At 38.0% G+C, this 20006-nt stretch overlaps 1 protein-coding gene across 11 annotated transcripts in view; it reads left to right on the forward strand.

The window, feature by feature from the left end:
- LOC137403917 (MAP7 domain-containing protein 1-like) overlaps nucleotides 1-20006 on the forward strand; it is an 89597-nt gene that overhangs the window by 28146 nt on the left and 41445 nt on the right. For 5 of the 11 annotated variants that reach the window (XM_068090025.1, XM_068090026.1, XM_068090030.1 and 2 more), the window contains exons 1-3: nucleotides 7892-9378; nucleotides 13981-14203; nucleotides 18826-19035. In XM_068090025.1, the coding sequence (XP_067946126.1) occupies nucleotides 8158-9378; nucleotides 13981-14203; nucleotides 18826-19035 (1654 nt within the window). In that variant the 5' untranslated portion in view covers nucleotides 7892-8157. Of the gene's footprint in view, nucleotides 1-3653; nucleotides 3779-7888; nucleotides 9379-13980; nucleotides 14261-18825; nucleotides 19036-20006 lie in introns of those variants that run through there. The other 6 variants (XM_068090034.1, XM_068090035.1, XM_068090036.1 and 3 more) reach the window with 5 other exon arrangements.

The following is a 20006-nucleotide window of genomic DNA, read 5'->3' on the forward strand; positions in this document are numbered from 1 at the left end:
CATAGAGACAAACATCAACTTTTAGAGGTTCTTAGGCGTCATTATTATCATCATCAGTGGCAATATATATTCTTGTTAACGACCTTTATAAAGGTTTGCAAAAGATCAATTTTTACCAAACACCCGCTTGGCCATATCCCATCGAAAGCGTAAAAACCTCCGAATGAACTAATAAAATCCGCAAAATTGATCTTTGTTAAAACGCTCAAAAGAAAAAGTTGTCTTTTTTCTGAGCGTTTTAACTGCGGTCAAGTTTTGCCTATTTTAATTTAAAAACGTCTTGTCAGTCACATCACCTAAAACAAAACAAATCTCAAAAAATAGAAAAATGTTGATACTTTCTGATAAAATTTTTTAAAACTTCACATGAGAGGCCCGGCTGAGGCCCTACATGAGAGAAACCTGTTGGGGGCTTACACCCTCCACACCCCTAGGTGTTCATAACTAGTCGCCTAACATTAGCCGCCCCAACTTGCAACCAGTGAATACAGGCCTGACTATCAATGAACAAAGCTATTTAATTTCGCGTTTTCGCTCGTTCGTTATGATAGTTTAGTTTCGCACATGAAATTTTCGTGAAAGGATGACTCCGCGAAAACGCAAAAGTTAGATGAGGCGAATACATAAGTGTCCTAGGGTAGTTACACTTGTATCCACGCCCTTTCTTGTAATTATTTAATTAGGGGCTTTAATTAATTGCTTAACTCTGTCACTGCCCATGTAAAAATTCAGCTGTCCTCCTACTGCCAGCCATTTTACCAAAAAATTGCCGATATTGCTTCTTGACATGTATACAGAATTTTTTCAATTTTAATCTTGATCTAGAACATTTTTGTTACATATTTTAATTTTCCAACATTTTAACCACTAGAAATTCCCCTGTCATACATCCCACGACCAAAGTGATATTGGAAAAAAGAAAGGGTACTGATGGTTGAGAAATGCAATACAAACAGTCAAATGGCACTGCAGTACAATAGGGTAACTGCAATGGTAGCCGCAATGTACTGGGTGTTATTATGTACAACAAACAGCAATAATGACAGAAAAAGACTATATGTTTATATCTCTCCTCCTGCAATAGGAGAAATGGAATATTGGCATATATTAGAAGTAAAATGCACTGATATTATTAGAATAACCAATATTATCAATATAGTAATAATATAAAACCAATGCACAATTTTGTTTACATTTCAAAACGTCGTAGCTAACAATATCAAGAAGTTGGGATATTTATATAGATTTTTAGAAAATCTATTTAGCAAAACTATTTAGAAAAAACAATAACAGTAACATATTGCCCAACATCGGTCACTATATACTTCGATCTTGTAAATTCGAATGCTTATTCTTATAATTAAATCGAATTATTGTTCTTATCATTAAATATTGTAATAATCTCATAAGAATCGGTAAAAAAATATTGTCATTTCCTTTACTTCCACTGCTTTGGACATCAGTTGGAATACCAAAGTACTCATAAGTGTCCAAAATGTCAGTTACTTTGAAATCGGCAAAAAAGAAACGATTGCTTTTCAGTACTTCTACGTTAATTACAGAAACCTTCGGCAATTGGACAATGCTATAGACTGGTGAAATGTGCACGTTTTTTTCGTGAAATGATCACGACTTAATGGTTCTATTCTCTGTCGCTCGACGTTTCATTTGCCGGTCTCAATTTTGATAAAAATGAGGCTTGTCCAAGTTTTAATAACGATTTCAGGCCGAATTAATCTGTCTATCTATGTATAATCCGATCAGATGAGTAAGGTTTAGGAAATTTTCTACAAATAATAAAGACTTAGTAACATATTTAAATAGGTTTATATGTGTTTTGTATCATTATTATACTTAAAGATTGACTTGCAATAAAATTCACATTACAGTTATTTGGTATCAAAAGATTCACCATGTCTTACTCTGTTGTGTTGTAGGTGCCAAATATGTGGAAATGTGATTAAAAGCTCTTGAAAGATCAAAAACAAAAAGCCGCTGTAGATTGGAATCTCTTTATTTCGATGACGTAGCCATGAAATTTGGTTATTGTTTTGTCACATGATGTTCTCACGTGAATTAAAAGGCCAATAAAAAGCTCAATATAAATCTTATCGTAGCACTAGTTTATGACAAACTCTTCGGGTTTTACCGAAGACCCCGTATCAAATATAGTTGCTCGCTACTTTACAGTTTTGTTTCGGTTTGGTCTAATCGGTAAGTCGTAATCTGATTATGTGACCTAATACTTCGCAAATAATTTCTGCAGCACTTTTTGATTATCACAAGTGACCAACAGGCTCATCATGATTATCAGACAATGATATGTACTCCTTCAAGCTAAGGCTAAAAAATTGAACGAATTTTTACGGTAAGTTATAGGATATCACTGCTAAAAGTGACAGCATTACAATGACGATGAAACAGATGCGTAAGAACAATAGACATGGTTTTATTGAATGCGTGAAATATATTTGTGAAAATATTTCGACGAATAAGGTTGCATGAAAGTGTAAACAGAAACCATCTCTCACAACTACGTTTCATTTGAGCCGTTTTGGGAAGAGAATCCAAACTACGGCGGTCTCGTGTGGCTGCAATTTTCTGTTTGTTTTTTAGCTTTTAAGAGCTTGTAATCACCTTTCCACATATTTGGCACCTACAACACAACAGAGTAAGACATGGTGAATCTTTTCATATCAAATAACTGTAATGTGAATTTTGTTGCAAGTGAACCTTTAAACGACTCTATTGAAAAATGGTTAAATTCATCGATGAAATTTCGGTACAAGGGTTTGCGAAGGCCGTTGATGAATAATTTTCGTGAGTTGTGTGCACATATGCATTTATCATAAATCTCCCAAACAATTGCTTCGCTCGTGGGAATATTGCTAAATAAAAATTCAATGGATTTATACTTTGCGCGATGATAAAGCTATGTGAAGCTATGATCGATGTGAAGCCAAAACGATCCTCCGCAATGTTCTTTATTCTTACAAAACTATTACTTTTGCCACTATCAGAGACAGTGCTGCTACTTTAATTATTTGTATAGTCACGAAAATCTGAATCTGGATTGGCTATAATGTCATCAACATAACTAATTGCCTGTTTTTTGACTCGCGCGGTACTTCATGAAATTACACAAAAATTATTCGTTTTTAGGTTAGTAGTTCTTAAACAAAGGTTTGAATTGCTTCGTTATTTTAGGCTAATTTTATAGAGATATCTTCGGACAACGTTGTCAATATCATAAAAGTTCTAAAGATCGTGGGTTAGGTTGTCAATGAGTAATAAAATGAACTTACTACGCAATTGCTGGGAAAGTCGCAAAAATGCATCTGTGGCGGCGAAAGGGTTAAGATGGTGCTTCCGTCTTTGTTCACTGGCTTTTAACGACGTTCATTTTTACGATATGCCCACAGGATAAGCTAAGATGACAAAAAGTACTGGGAAAACCAGCTGGTCACTAGTTGGTTAGGCTAGAATTATTTTGAAGTACATAACAAGAAATTGTCGTTAGGTTTTGAAATTTGGATTTGTCATACTGTTGGTGGAGACAAACCTAAATTTTCCATGCTCTGGATATGTACTGCCAATTGATTGGAAGTGAATCTAACTGGGTAGGTAGTTAGTTCTGTTGTCGTTTGCTGCAGCCGAAGAACTCAGAAGTAAGCAACAAGAAATCAGAAAGAAACGAATGGAAGATCTAAAGTCTAAGGACGGGGAAAGGCAGCGGGCTGCTGAAGAACGACGCAAGCGCAGAGAGTTGGATGAGGAGGTAAGATTTGAGACGGAATTAGAGAGATATCGGGAGATACATTCGACTTTTTTACTCAAAGTTCAAAGTTTCCTGTTTGGCAATTTATTTGTTCACAAGACTGTGAAGTTATAAAGAGCGTACGTCTAGCTATAGATACTTAGCTATGAAGTTATAAAGAGCGTACGTCTAGCTATAGATACTTAGCTATGAAGTTATAAAGAGCGTACGTCTAGCTATAGATACTTAGCTATGAAGTTATAAAGAGCGTATGTCTAGCTATAGATACTTAGCTATGAAGTTATAAAGAGCGTACGTCTAGCTATAGATACTTAGCTATGAAGTTATAAAGAGCGTACGTCTAGCTATAGATACTTAGCTATGAAGTTATAAAGAGCGTACGTCTAGCTATAGATACTTAGCTATGAAGTTATAAAGAGCGTACGTCTAGCTATAGATACTTAGCTATGAAGTTATAAAGAGCGTACGTCTAGCTATAGATACTTAGCTATGAAGTTATAAAGAGCGTATGTCTAGCTATAGATACTTAGCTATGAAGTTATAAAGAGCGTACGTCTAGCTATAGATACTTAGCTATGAAGTTATAAAGAGCGTACGTCTAGCTATAGATACTTAGCTATGAAGTTATAAAGAGCGTATGTCTAGCTATAGATACTTAGCTATGAAGTTATAAAGAGCGTATGTCTAGCTATAGATACTTAGCTATGAAGTTATAAAGAGCGTACGTCTAGCTATAGATACTTAGCTATGAAGTTATAAAGAGCGTACGTCTAGCTATAGATACTTAGCTATGAAGTTATAAAGAGCGTACGTCTAGCTATAGATACTTAGCTATGAAGTTATAAAGAGCGTACGTCTAGCTATAGATACTTAGCTATGAAGTTATAAAGAGCGTACGTCTAGCTATAGATACTTAGCTATGAAGTTATAAAGAGCGTACGTCTAGCTATAGATACTTAGCTATGAAGTTATAAAGAGCGTACGTCTAGCTATAGATACTTAGCTATGAAGTTATAAAGAGCGTACGTCTAGCTATAGATACTTAGCTATGAAGTTATAAAGAGCGTACGTCTAGCTATAGATACTTAGCTATGAAGTTATAAAGAGCGTACGTCTAGCTATAGATACTTAGCTATGAAGTTATAAAGATCGTACGTCTAGCTATAGATACTTAGCTATGAAGTTATAAAGAGCATACGTCTAGCTATAGATACTTAGCTATGAAGTTATAAAGAGCGTATGTCTAGCTATAGATACTTAGCTATGAAGTTATAAAGAGCGTACGTCTAGCTATAGATACTTAGCTATGAAGTTATAAAGAGCGTATGTCTAGCTACAGATACTTAGCTATGAAGTTATAAAGAGCATACGTCTAGCTATAGATACTTAGCTATGAAGTTATAAAGAGCGTACGTCTAGCTATAGATAGTTAGCTCTTCGAGGTAGAACCCACCTCATTGTTTGAGACAAGTTTGTGGTCTATAATATACATCCCCTCTTGTTAATTCAGACTGAAATAGCAGCAACTCATATATGTACTAAGTTAATTGGTACAATAGTAGGAATGTATGTGATCTGTTGACAGAGTGCTTGGTGAACAATTTGTTAGTGAATTTAAATAGCAGCTCATTGAATGGGTCACTGAACGCATTAAATACAATTGTTCATTGGCTAAATTTAGAACCATTTTTTCTTTAACTTTAAGTAATATTCTGGCAACTCCTTTTTTACACACTCACCTTTGCTAAACCTATTTGAGCACATGTACTGACATATTTTCAAAAAGTCTTTCAGTAACTTTCATCTTTAAAGATAAACTTACTCAAAATTTAAGTAGATTCTATCTGAAAGTATCCGTATTTTTCTATCTTTGCTTTTGATGTTTAAGTGATCTGATTGCCAGGATGCTTAGATTAAAATCGACAAAACTTGATCGCGGTTAAATCACTCGAAAGAAAAATACATGCCGAAAGGACGTCACTAGTTACGTGGCTGCCTGTCTCTTTCGTTATTGATATCGGCTATTGTGTTCAAGTTGCAGTGTTATGCATCTCTATTAGCCTGGGCATGGCTCTCTTGGGGGGGGGAGAAAAAGAGCCTGGGACACATGGCAAAAAAAGGTAAGATAACTTCTGCAAAACGAGCGACATATGTTACATATGACGCTCAGGCTGATACTAGTGGAAGCGTGTCGATAGATTCAGATCTCGCGATGTATTAGATGTGGTGCCTATCGTCACGGTCACGTGACTCGATCTAGTAAAAGGCCCTATGTTTTTGATAGGCTGGTTGGTTATGTAATACCCCGTTTAATAACAAAACAATAAGAACCATAGGTTACTATTCTCTTGCGTTTTCACGTTTGCATTTTCATTTCAAATACTGATAAAAAATGGAGCGATTCAAAAGTCATCAAAGCTAGGCATAGTCACACTGAGACCAGAACAGTCTCAAGCTTCACAACATATTATCACAGGTTTTGATCAATTTATAGTTCTGACTACTGGCTTCGGAAAGACTATTTGCTTTCAGATGGCATACTCGGGAGTAAAATAAAACTGAGATTACTTTTTACTAGATAAACATTTCTTTACTAGCAGCGTGCGATTCATTTTTGTTGTTCTATTGCTATTCGTTTGCTATGTTTGTATTGTTATTGTGAAATTTTTACTTAATTGGTTCAATTTTTTATTATAGTTAAATCAACACATAATTAGTTAAACATGTGAAATAGTATAACTGATTTGATTGATTGATTATGCAACCAACATTTCATATTTACCAACCAGCGTTTGTTTGCTGCCAATTCAGATTAAAAATAATACATAATACTCGCGTAGATCATAAATAAGACCGTCACATGATACTCATTCGGAAATAACGATTGTGATATTAGCGACTGCAGAAGTCGACTTTTAGAGTTGTCTTCCCCGGGTGTTGCTATGTGTCCCAGGCTCTCTTTCTCCCCCTCCAAGAGAGCCATGCCCAGACTACATTTTTATTCTGTTGGTCTCTTTGCAACTAGAGACGTCGTATTCGCACTTTCTTCAATCTGAGCATTTTTGTCGCGATCAAGTTTTATCGATTTTAATCTTGAAATGTAGCAGCAGCCAGATTGTCTCAAACATCAAAGACAATTGCAAAAGATAGAAAAGTACTGATAAATTCTGATAAAATCTACTAATATTTTGTGTAATTTCATCTTCAACATCAAAATAATTATGCTAAAGGCACCTTTTGCAAGCTTCTGGAGGCTTCAAGTAACGCTTTTATCCACTCATGCGACGATATTGCGATAAAACACAAGTTAGGCTATATCAACTTGCAATGCCTAACCTTCGCCATGTGGATAGTCGTGTCACTACGATGCCATTTAAAATTTAATATTGGCACTTGCCATGTAAGATATTCATTTGTCAGTCTAGTTAGTCGCGCAATCAGAGATCACCTAGTTGGCACACCCAATGTGTTTCTTCTAACATTGAGATACGTCATGCAATGTCCCCCCAAGGCACTTGGCACCAAGACTAGCATCACAGCATATTTGTTTATGCTCATTTTTGGAATGAGCTCTTTATTCCGTCCAGATGCTTCTAGCATTGGCTTTGAGTCATGTCCACATGTCACACGTTGCCTCCTGCCTGTTTCGTTTTGTGTCCCTTGTCATTGTGATGACAGATATTGTTTCTTTGTAATGATTTGCTAGTGGATTAGGTAACACTAACACAATTTCTTTCATGAAATGTCGATACTCAGGAGTGCGCTATATCTTGAATTAGGTATGTTTTATCAGTGTATCAACATTTGCATAAGAAATTTGAGCAAGGCCCTGTTCAATGGTAATGCAATACATATTCCCCAATATTGTTTAAACCTTTCCTCATACATTATCGATCGTCAAGTAGTAGTAGAAATGTGCTTTGTTGAAGTACTCTCCATTTCCTGTAGACGACTTTGCTGTTCACGAGTGGTGCGTGCTCCTATAGGCGGAGCTTTATAGTATAGTACCTAGCATGGGCGGAGCCTTGAGTTGAATCATTACAGTAGGATGCCAAAATAATCACAGTCTTCTCCACTGATGTGCTTACTCTACTCGTTCATAAACAAAAGGCAATCGCCGGTCAGTCTAGCAATCAGGACTACCAATTACGGAGGCTTATCCGAGATTAGCTCAGAGAGAGCTGAGGTTTGGCTACTGGCTTGGAATATTCGATGTTTTACTAAATTTACTGGATCATTACTCTTTTATGTGACTCTCGAAGGAGCTATGAGTTGTGTCACACTTGATAGATTTGTGCAGCCTCTTACATGGTGGATGTAAAAGTGTTGCACTGTCAGTAGTGAAGTAAAGTTACAATACAGCACTCGTATAGTCGGCTATGATTACCGATTCTAATTTCAACGATGTTATCAACAACCATACTATGAAACACGACGTGTGCGATTTACAAAGTGTGGCTCGCAGTCGGAACAACGGAGAGCTAAGGAGTCATAGCAGGGATTTTTCACTAATCGATGATGATCGATTGAGTAAGTTAGATTTTGAGGAGAACGAACGGTTATGTATGCAGGAAGATGTAGAGAAGGTAATCAACTCTAATAGTATGGCGACAGTTTCAAATGTACCGACTTTGAATCCTGCTTCAAGAAAAAGTATTCTTAAGCATAGTAAAGCTTCAAAGAACACAAAGATACCGTCATCTTGGGATGAGAATGTTTCGGCGGAGAAGGTCAAGTCTGCACTACCGCTGACTGTTTATCCACACAGTTCTGGTTTGGAATACCTTGAGCAGACAATACGTGAGGCAGATGAGGCGGTGCGACACTCCATGACTGACATGAGTGAAGATTATAGGCAACTTCATTGCATTGATATTGACATAGGAGAGTCGAGAGCAGTGCACGGCAATTATGCAGCCGAGAGTAGGTTAGATAAGATGACAGGGTCAACTAACACTCACTTGACTAGCTCGGACAATAGAGCCAGTGGATTGCATGAAGGTGAGGATTCTAACAACTTTACTCACAATGGAGGCCATGATGTTTGCTCTCAAAGTCATTTCAACTCCGCCTCTGCCCCATCATCAGACAATGTTGATATCGCAAATCTGGCATCTGCCGATGCGCTAGCTCGCAGTTCACCTGCTGACCCGTTGATCAGATCGGTACCAAATGTGATGTCACCACCGGAATATAGGATGGCGATGCCAGTCTCTCCCACTGACTATCAAATGTGGACCTCTAGTGCCCTTCCTTTACAGTCTCCGGCTGATAGTCCTAAACATCGTATGTCACAATCGGGCAGTCCTATATCCCCCGCTTCTGGCCATCAGACGATCGTATATGTGCCTATTATAACAAACAACTGTTCCTGTTGTAACAACGGCCATCGGGCGGACTCTTTGCACGATATGGTCGGGCGAAGACGTCGCAGTTCTACTAGGGAAGATGACCAAATATCGATTGCAAGTAGTATGGACTCGGAAGTGGCGAGATATCTTGTGGACTATCGGGGAGAAGCTGGACTGCATGTGGATGTCATGGAGTCGAGGAATTCTGTGAATCTCAAGCGTGAAGATCGGATCCAACGAGCTATACTGGTAACCTTATGCTATGTTAGCCTGCTTCTATTAGCCTAGCTTCTATCAACCTAGACTGAAACTAAGCTATGTTAGCCTGCTTCTGTTAGCCTAGCTTCTATCAACCTAGACTGAAACTAAGCTATGCCAAGTTGATTTACCCACGTTTTTCTCTGCAAACATTTTTCAACTTCGTAACGTAGCGATTTGTTATTTCAAATGTTTTTATTTCAAGTCATAACTTCAAACTTTCTTGCATTCTCAAGTTTTCAGACCAATATTGATCAATGTCAACTAAAACACTTCATGGTCGCAGTTTTAGTAGCAATTATTTACATTTGTTAAGTTTTTGCATAAATTATGCGCTATTGTTTTACAATTCTAAATCTGGCCCTTTCATAGGTAGGCCTATTCAAAAATTTCCTACTGTTTGGAACTTGGTGCTTTCTGAGGAGTTATTTATTCGAATGTAAAGCATATGCGACCAATGATACATGGTCGCATATGCTTTACATTCGAATAAATAGCTTCTTAGAAAGTACCAAACTTTATGGCTCAGTATGGTTTTTTATGGCTTAATATGTGACATAGTCACATATTAAGCCATAAAAATCTGTTTTGTACTTTTGTATCTTTTTTTCAGATTTTTTGTTATAATATTTTATTAGGCAAATGTACTCATGATGAGATATGGACATTTGTATGGACTGAATAAGAATAACCATTCAGAAATGCTTCAGTTAGAGTTACTTGACAGCTGCAGATATGCGCAACACGCTGTCTATATGGCAGCGATATGAGTTCTATATGGCAGCGATATGAGTTCTATATGGCAGCGATATGAGTTCTATATGGCAGCGATATGAGTTCTATATGGCAGCGATATGAGTTCTATATGGCAGCGATATGAGTTCTATATGGCAGCGATATGAGTTCTATATGGCAGCGATATGAGTTCTATATGGCAGCGATATGAGTTCTATATGGCAGCGATATGAGTTCTATATGGCAGCGATATGAGTTCTATATGGCAGCGATATGAGTTCTATATGGCAGCGATATGAGCTCTGTACGCTAGCAACATGAGTTATGCACGGCAGCAATATGCCTGGTACGGCAGCTGAGCCATCTTAATATTCCTGTTGACATTCCCATCAAGTGATGTGAGATGTTAATTAGGATTCGCAATCAGCTGACTACCAGAGTTTATTATGTCATCTCTGGTCTACTAGTTGTACTAGTTACTACTATTTGAAGTTTGTGTCTCATTAGCATGCTTGTGGAAGGGCTGATGGTTGTGCCCGTCTTCAACTTCCTTAATCTACTCTCTATTCTTACACCCAGGTGTCATCAGCTAGGTATGGAGTCAAATTATTTTCACCTTTCGCGCTTTTGGTTCGACAGTAGAAAGGCTCTGATCGTGACATGAATGTGAGGTTGTGTAAAGGTCCCAACTCACGATTACTTCATATGTAACAGTTACTTGCCGGGGTCGCAGGTCAGCTATTGCTGAAGATCCTCAGCAACAGACCCTGTCACAACATCTTGTGATAAAAGTCCAGACTCATGGGGCTGTTTTCAAGCTGAATGTCTTGCAATACTTGGTCGAGTTCAAACCGTGTAATAAGTGTGTCAGTCTCTAACCAGATGAGACCTGAGGGATTTCCTCTAGGAGCATCTTCACTCATCACTCGTTGCCTGGGTTCCTAGACAAGGATCGGGATTTCCTCTAGGAGCATCTTCATTCATCTCTCGTTGCCTGGGTACCTAGGCAGGGTAGGGATTTCCTCTAGGAGCGTCTTCACTCATCCTTCATTGCCTGGGTACCTAGGCAGGGTTGGCTGACTGTTGAATAGTGCAGACTTGCTGACTCGAGTTTATTTCCCAAACGCTTTTAGGGAACATCCAACGGGTTATAATAATCTGTTCAGCATTTCACTGCTCAAAGGACTTTTAACAGCTCAAACAGTATCCTTTAGTCAATAATAAAGCTCAACCTTGTCTATAATGTATCATCAATTTGGCTTGAAAATATACGGCTTGTAACCCAAATACTCTACTTGATGATGGAACGTCGCATGTTTCTAAAGAAATCTGCCTACACATAATGACTGATCACTAATGACTCCTATGAAGAGCAGGGAAGTCCTAACATATATTATGGGTGGTTGATTGGCCAAGTCGGTGGAATGCTGGTCTACCAAGACAAAAGTCATGCGTTTGATTCCCGTCGAAAGTTTCTCCGTTTAAGTGTGGCTTTGGACAGGCGCGGCTCTTATGATACTAAATATTTTAGCCGAGTGTTGGTATAGAGATCGTTGTTTATCTTCCAGTCAGGGATTTAGTTGTTACTAGTCCACATCTGTAACCCTCCCCCACTCCTGCTCTTCAGGGATGCTCTTTAGGGGCACTCCATGGTGACCTCAGAAGGAATACTAGCTGTTACTCCATCTGCGATTGAGCATCAATAAATATATCCGTTAATAATAATTAATTAAATTAGAGAGCCTGTATGCTAATCTCTGCCACAATGTACGTGAATATATAATTGCTTGCTAATGGAATATAATCAACAATACAGGATACTCCGTACAGTCATATCACTGGCAAAGGCTTGGAGAGGAGGGATTCGTCTATCGCAATGGCTGGCATTGCGATAGACGGAATCTTACTAGCTTATAATAACAACTATGACTCTCTCTCTCTCTCTCTTTCAATGAACTTATTCATAATCTAATTACCTACTAGGATTTGTGACTCAAAACTTACAATGGGATTTAACTATCTTTTATGATGTGGTCTATTATTTTAGGTGTCCCGTCTTATGTTATGAACAGACCATTTGGTTCATGTAAGGTTTACTATGCAGCGTGTAGTTCATATCTTTGCGAGGTGAAAGGAAACCATGGTAACTGATTGTTATTACTAGACACGCACTTCAGCTTCCTTTTTGAATAGATGAACTGCTTATACTTGCAAATGTTATGCTGTAGTAGTCATCGTCGTTCTGCGCAGGATACTTATAAGGAGTATGAATAAGTTAGAGGAAAGTCTATGCAGTGCTCTGAATGTCATGGAAATGATTTTTATTAAATTTGTCTAAAAACTTTTTGATGGTGTTATCAGAAGTGAAAAGGTGTGGTGAGAACTGCACAAAACATGTCTGCTGGTTTTATAAGGAAATATGTTTGAAAACACTTTGGGTTATGCGTATAAATAATCTTTATGGCTTGTCAAGAAAACTGTTTTAGTAAATTTGTCTATTGGCTAGATTGTTTGAAGGTCGATTATAATCCATAAACAATAGTTTCTCGACAGGGTCGATCTTCAAAATTATATCGTAACAATCGTGTCGATCCAATTTCTCTAGATTTTTTTTCGGTCCATGATTATATTTTTATTAATCTTTCATTTTATCAACCTTTTTGACAATTAAGTTTGTGTCACAAACAGCAACTCAATGTGGTATTTGTCTAGCTTGTTATTGCTCCTTACTACTGTGTATCACATTTGTAAGCTAGTTGTGAAAGTAACCTTGGAGACCTTACCACGAATGTACTAAAATATTGGAACTCATAATGACTTGAGTAGAGTTATTTGTTTCAGATGATCAGATGACATACGCAAGGCCAGGGTTTACTTAACTCATTATTGTTTAGGGACGGCGATCAGAGCGCAACAACTATGATGTGAGAATGATAGGCTTGTAGTGGCCAATTGTTTTAGTTAATGCACCTTTTTTATTTACCTAGTCTATAAATTCTACTTATCCTTTCCTCACTATAACATCTTTATTCTTACTGTCACCGTGTTGCACCGTAGCATCACTAGTTTTCACTCAGCGTAGGAGTTTATGCAGAGTGTCACTAGTTCCATCTTCATGTGACTCCTCTGTACCTGATTGTTTTTTACTAGTCATGCGTAAGAGCTTTTTGCTGGGATTTGTATGTTTATTGCGTAATGATCACTTCTCAGGATTGAATCTTTCCAGCGATGTTGCGAGGTCGACTGCTGCATGTATCACAGTATGAACAAAACCCCAAACTGTCAGCTACAATTGGGCTTTTTAAACCATAAGCGCTGTGAAAGCTGTGACAGTAGCAGTTCAGGGTTAATATGTCCACTACTTATGACTGGATTAGATTAGCTGATTAGCTTAGATGGCTTGTGTTAAGCGTGCTTTGTAGTTTGTAGTTATCAGTCAATCGAGGGTAGACAACTCTTACAAATTGTTTTAGTAAACTACAATGTGTACTCCCCCCCCCCCGCTTTGTTATGGCTGTGAAATGTTGTGTAATAAATATATTTTGAGCATAGTCTTCAGAGAGTACAGGCTAAAGCCTTCAAAGAATACAGGCTATATCCTTCAGAGAATACAGGCTATAGTCTTCAGAGAATACAGGCTATAGCCTTCAGAGAATACAGGCTATAGCCTTCAGAGAATACAGGCTATAGCCTTCAGAGAATACAGGCTAGTCTTCAGAGAGTACAGGCTGTAGTTTTCAGAGAGTACAGGATATAGTCTGAGTACGGACTATATTCTTCAGAGAGTAAAGGCTATAGTCTTCAGAGAGTACAGGCTATGCAGTTTTTGCTATAAATCGTTGCATCTCATGCTTGTAGGAACGAAAGCGTAACTTCCTTAGGAAGAGGTTGGAGAGAGCGAACAAAGCGGAAGGTGAGGCAAGAATGAAGAAGGGAAAACATGAATCTTTTGGATTTGGTTCTTCGGCTCCAAGATTTGAGGATATTATACTGACATCATCGCCTGGAACTCGCTCCATGTCGCAGCTCAACTTATCAGCCATGCGCAAATCAGCGACATCGGGTGATGAGGCTGACCAGGGTAATGTTTGTCCACGGTTTCGTGCGTACCAGAGGCGGGCGGCTAGTGCTCATGCAGGCAAGCTAACACTCCTTGTCTTTCTCTTCCTAACCTTTTGTTGGTGTGACTCGCTCTCTCTCTCCATTGTACAGTCAGCAGGGTGCAAATTGTGATACTCCGAACATTTTGAACAGCAGTTTTGTAGGTTCACAGGCTGTTTGACAGCGATGTGCAGGGTACACGCTTCCAATCACACCTGCTGACACCACTGTGTTCGTTCCGAATACTGCGCGTCGCTCCTTCTCTTTGGCTGACCTTTTCATCGCCAAACAAAGTCTCTTTTTTTAACTTATCAGAGGTCATCAAAAACGATGTATAAATTAAACCTTATATAAAATATGTGATAGGTGACTTCATTGGAAACTATATCATGAGCATATATACTATTACAATATGCATGTTAATGTATATTATACGTATAATATAATAATTACACATGTAATATTATATATATACCCTACAGGATGAAAATATTCGTTGGTCATAAAAATTCGTGATTTCGTGAACAGTGAATTCCGCGAATTATTAAATTCCGTGAATAATTAGTTCTATTTTTAATCACAAGAGAGAATAACTACTGCATCAAATTTAAAACTAGTCGCTAGCGTAGTTTTTAATGTAAATACTAAACGTAATTGAGTTCCAAAACATTTTTTAAAATCATTGCCTGAACTTTGAGCTAACACCATTGCCAATGCATCACATTTATTTACAAAATTATTCGAGGTTGTCACAAGATATGCAGAATGGCGTCATCGCGAAAATAGCCGCGAGGCAGAAGTACTACACGTAGCCGAGTTCCAAAACTTTCATCGCCAGGCTTCGAGCTTTATTGCCATTGCGTCAACTTTACAAAATTATTCAAAGTTTATTCAATAAATTATTCAAATATATTAAAAGGTTTTTACAAGTTATTCGGCACGGCTTCAGCATTGCAAAAAAGCTTTCCTAGTCTTTTAACATTAGAATCAACTCCATCAATCTCTAATACCAAAGTCAAGGACGATCATGATTCTGATCTGGACATTATGGTATGTATTTGATTTGCAGTGCAGATACGTTTTTCCATAATCAACTGCATTAGTTAATTCATTTGTTTAAAAACTGATCGCTTTCATCAAATACTTCAGCTATTGTTTTGTACTTCCTCAACACTCGTTAATATTTTTTCTTTTTTGTGTGTACTGCAGATTGAGAATGAAACAACCTACTCCGATTACGAAAACTAGAGACAAGCAGTAATATTCATCAAGGCAGGAATATTGGCAGAGAAGCAACCAGTCAACCTAGACCCCGTCATCGACAACAACTCCTTGATATCGCTGCAGCAAACATGATTAAATTATATATTTTATTTCATGTATAGATATATTATAATTTATTACAAACTTGAGTGTACAAATAAAATATTACAAATAAAATTTTACAAACGATGAATGGAGTAAATATAAACAGTTTAGTCCGTATGGCGGTTGTCTAGCAATAAAATTAAACTGGTGCTCTTGATATGTGAATACTAGCGTATAATGGTGCTTTCTGACTAGTTATTTTGGTAATAGCAGCTCTGTCACTGTCTTGGGTAGGTGTTGAAAGCGATTCTCTCGCTACTACATGGCTGGTAAGGAAATTATCATCAGAACTCTCCTCGTGGCTTACTATTGCAAAGTTCTGCCGGTTGGCCAACGATTTGTGCTCGTAAAGGCGTTTTTGTTCCTTTTTTAAAAACAGATATATTCTTCTCGTAAGTAGCTGCGGTCACTTCAACCTCAATTTCCAGACCTCCCTGAATGATTGGTGATCTTCTAAGAATGACATCTACCACCCTTGCAATCATTGTTCTTCGGTGTATGATGAAAAATCTGTCTTTACATTAAAACAAATAATGAAGCGGTAGGGATGGAAAAAATAAGTATTGCGGTTTACCGAAGAACCAAAGTAAAAATCAACTAATTTAGTAAATGTAAAAAACTCATTACTTACCACAAATTGTTGGCTTATCAAAGGCCTCCAAAGCGATGAATATTCGTGAAAACCTCTGGACGAAGCAAAAGTTGTTTACCGTAGCCTAGCATGATTGCCTCGCAGTTGTAAGCTAAATATAAATCGGAACACGCGGTGTGCGCATACGTAGGAATAACTCTAATACTAGCCGCAATAGAGTTAACTTTTTCTAGAGAGTGGCAGTTTTCAACCGCGAATAAATTCATCCGCGAATATGCATGAAAAGACAATTTTCGCAAAATATAACTCCGCGAATAAATTCATCCTGTAGGGTATTATGTAAAGTATGAAGTGCTTATGAAATGCATACACATGTCAGTCACACGTGTTTATAAACTTTCTTTCAACTTCTATTTGTATTATTTAGGAGAATGTACTGTGTGGAGGCAGCGAATATATATATTTGCTGACAGAAGACACTAGCGAGCGAAGCATTGTTATTTGTATTGATTAGTCGAAATATTTTTCTATTGAAGTTCTCTGCAACATATCACCCCTATCATCCACAAAATAAACGAAAAATTTATTGAGCTGTAATTTAGGTGTTTAAATCACTCACAAGATGACATTTCATTCCTAATTGATAAGTTTCTGGTCGCTTTCCATCGTAGCCATTTTATTTTTCGTCTCTCCATTTATTTGCCACTTATTGTTTGTCACTGAAAGTTAACATTCCATTTCTCACCTTTCCCATCGGTGCGGCCGTAGTCCTGCTCTTCGTGGAACCATTTCGCAGGTTCCAACCAATCGAGGAACACCGGCTATCTCTACCAATCACATTTAATTAAGCAGTTAAAAACCCAAATAACTTGTCATATTCTATTTTTTTTATTTTAATGCCAATAACGAAACTATAAAATGAATAAGATTTTATGAATGAGTTTTCCTATGCCTGTGTAGATTTGTCCAAGCGCCCTTTTTAATCATAAAAAATGCCTAAATCGAACGCGTTTTGCACCCAGCTGGCTTGTGCTTAGCCTTGGTTCCTAACTTCTCATTTATGAACTTCTTTTCAAAATTGTTTGACAATTACCATACGCATTTAATATATAAAGTTCCTTGACCAACTCATTGAAAGAACGATAGCGCATGAGTGCATAACTGGGTTCTTATCTTTGCGTGGATAGCTCCTTTTAGTTGAGCCACAACAGATGGAAACCAAAGCTGAGCCAATGGTGCCCCAATTGCTCATATTGATGCTGAAAGCTTGATAACACCAGCAGAAGTGTTTCACACAATTTAGTCCAATATAATGGCTTTCGAATCGATCGCAATTTCTGCTGCAGTTACCATGTTTTCACACTTGACTATGGAACCTGTTGATATTGTTTAAAATAGTCTAGTGCTTAGACCCGCTGCACTCATTTCTTTATACAGATTCAGTTTTCTCTGCACTCTCTACATGTATTTCCTCTCTGTTGACTAAATGCTGCAGACAATACTCTGCGCTTTTATAATGTTAACCAGTGTGATTATTTGCGTTTTTTTAAACGCAATCAGATTTGCTGTCAAACATGGAGCTAGTGTTCGGTGGCAGCCGACCCACCTCACCTATTTACATTGTTCGGCGACAAGGTACGGGTATGCTCAACAATAGCGAAGACGCCGCAACTGTTTTTGTTGGAGCCCATATTTTGTATTAATCCTGCCACTAACAGCGTGTGTTATTTAACCACTCACCATTGCATCGCTGGAAAGTTCGCTGAATTGCTTAAGGAGTGCTGACTTGTTAAGCTGGTGAAACGGCAGCGTCTAATATATGATATATGACTCTTGCTATACAGCATTGTTGCCTTCAGCACTTGAGCTCTTTCCCTTATCCACTGGTGCACCTATGCTTGCTACGCGCTGCCTCTGCTTCCTTGTGCTCGCTTGCCTGCAGTGGGAGTCAGCCTCTTTTTACTAGTGCTGAGACAGACCATTTTTTTGGGTAATTGTCTGTTCATGCATTTGTCTTCCACATTAAATACTGATCAATTACTATGTTTCCATGATACGGCTACTCCACAGGTTTGTATCATCAAGACGCGAGTTTTATTACTCGCAAATTTTCACCGAATCTTTCATGCTTGCGAAAGATGTAAACAACCCTAAGGAAAAATGCACAAGAAAATACCATGCTAGCTATTTATTCCATTTTAAACATTTTTACACTTCAGTTTTTATTTCATTTTGAGCAGTTGCAAATGCATGGCTATGAGCTCTGGCATAAAAATCTGGATCCTTTTTTAAAAAAGCCCGCGTTAATCCCCAACATGCGAATTTCCATTGAAGCATTTATCCCTTTGCTATCGCATGGTGACTCAAGGTGCGCGCAACTGACAATCTGCATCATCCGCTTCATGGAAACATAGCGATACAAAGAAATACATTTTCTGACGTTGTGCTGCCATTTTTCATAGGATATAGCATGCTGCCTTGGTGTTATGCATTCAAGTTCATTTCATGCGTACTACAGCTGTTGTGTAAGCATGCCTAACAGTCAATGTGTGCATACTACAGCTGTTGTGTAAGCATGCCTAACAGTCAATGTGCATGCTTCAGGTTCTTTTGACATGTTTGGTTTACTCCCTGTTGTTTAGATTCCCCTAGACCTGGTTCAGCAACTCCCGGTGACGGGCACTCACCCCGCAATGCAACTTCGGAGACCTCGGCTATGTATATAGCGAGGCCGTTGTCTAAGAGCACAACCAACATCAGCGCGAGTGCGAGACGGGCACCCGACGCCTCTGCACGCCGACGTCGTATTAGTGCAAACACTAGCTTGTCTAACAGTGAAGGTGTTGAACATTGTAAGTAGCACCACTAGGGTCTTCTTTAAACCAATTTGCATGGAGATGTTTGTCTTTCTTTTTTGGTGATCTTTTTCTCACTTGTTGATTCCTTTCTTAGATTCTATCTAAAAGTAGTGGCTTGAGAGAGAGAGATAGTGTAGTGCATGGCGCTGATTTGGCTGAGAACAATCAAATAGTCACAGGCATCAATGTAAAACAGTTTATAATTGTTCTTTCGTCTAAACCTTTTGTAAACCTGAGAGGTTTGTTATTGTTTATGGTCACCGAACTGTAGATCAATGTAGAAGAGATAAAATCATGTAATCTTATGCCTGAAAATAGACATTAATATATACTTTTTTAGTTTTATGAAATCATGTATCAGACTACCTTTTCATAGAAGTTCATTCTGAAAATATTTAAAGACATGCCTCGTGGAGCTCTATTGACCACTGGCCGGTGTTATTTAATTAATATTTTATACAGATTTAGTTAACAAAAAATTTATGTTTGTTCGTATCGGTGCTCAGTAATTCTGCTGAAACATACCACTGTGCAAGCAATTCATCTGTGCATTAGTTTAAAAGTAAGCTGTGCACGCACGCGCATGAGCTGACATGCTTTGGGTAGAGTTGTCTGGTCATGCATGAGTGGACAACCTTTAGCCATTAATACAAAAATGAGATAACTCCTAATCTAACTGTACTAATAAGTAGGGTTGTTGAGCATACCCATTATCTACAGATCTAAGTGTTAGTTGTATAACTGTGTAGGCCGGACTATAGCTTGAGCAGGAAAGTTAGTTGTATAACTGTGTAGGCCAGACTATAGCTTGAGCAAGAAAGTTAGTTGTATAACTGTGTAGGCCGGACTATAGCTTGAGCAGGAAAGTTAGTTGTATAACTGTGTAGGCCAGACTATAGCTTGAGCAGGAAAGTTAGTTGTATAACTGTGTAGGCCGGACTATAGCTTGAGCAGGAAAGTTATTT

This window comes from Watersipora subatra, chromosome 9 (assembly GCF_963576615.1).
Source record: "Watersipora subatra chromosome 9, tzWatSuba1.1, whole genome shotgun sequence".
Taxonomy (NCBI): domain Eukaryota; kingdom Metazoa; phylum Bryozoa; class Gymnolaemata; order Cheilostomatida; family Watersiporidae; genus Watersipora; species Watersipora subatra.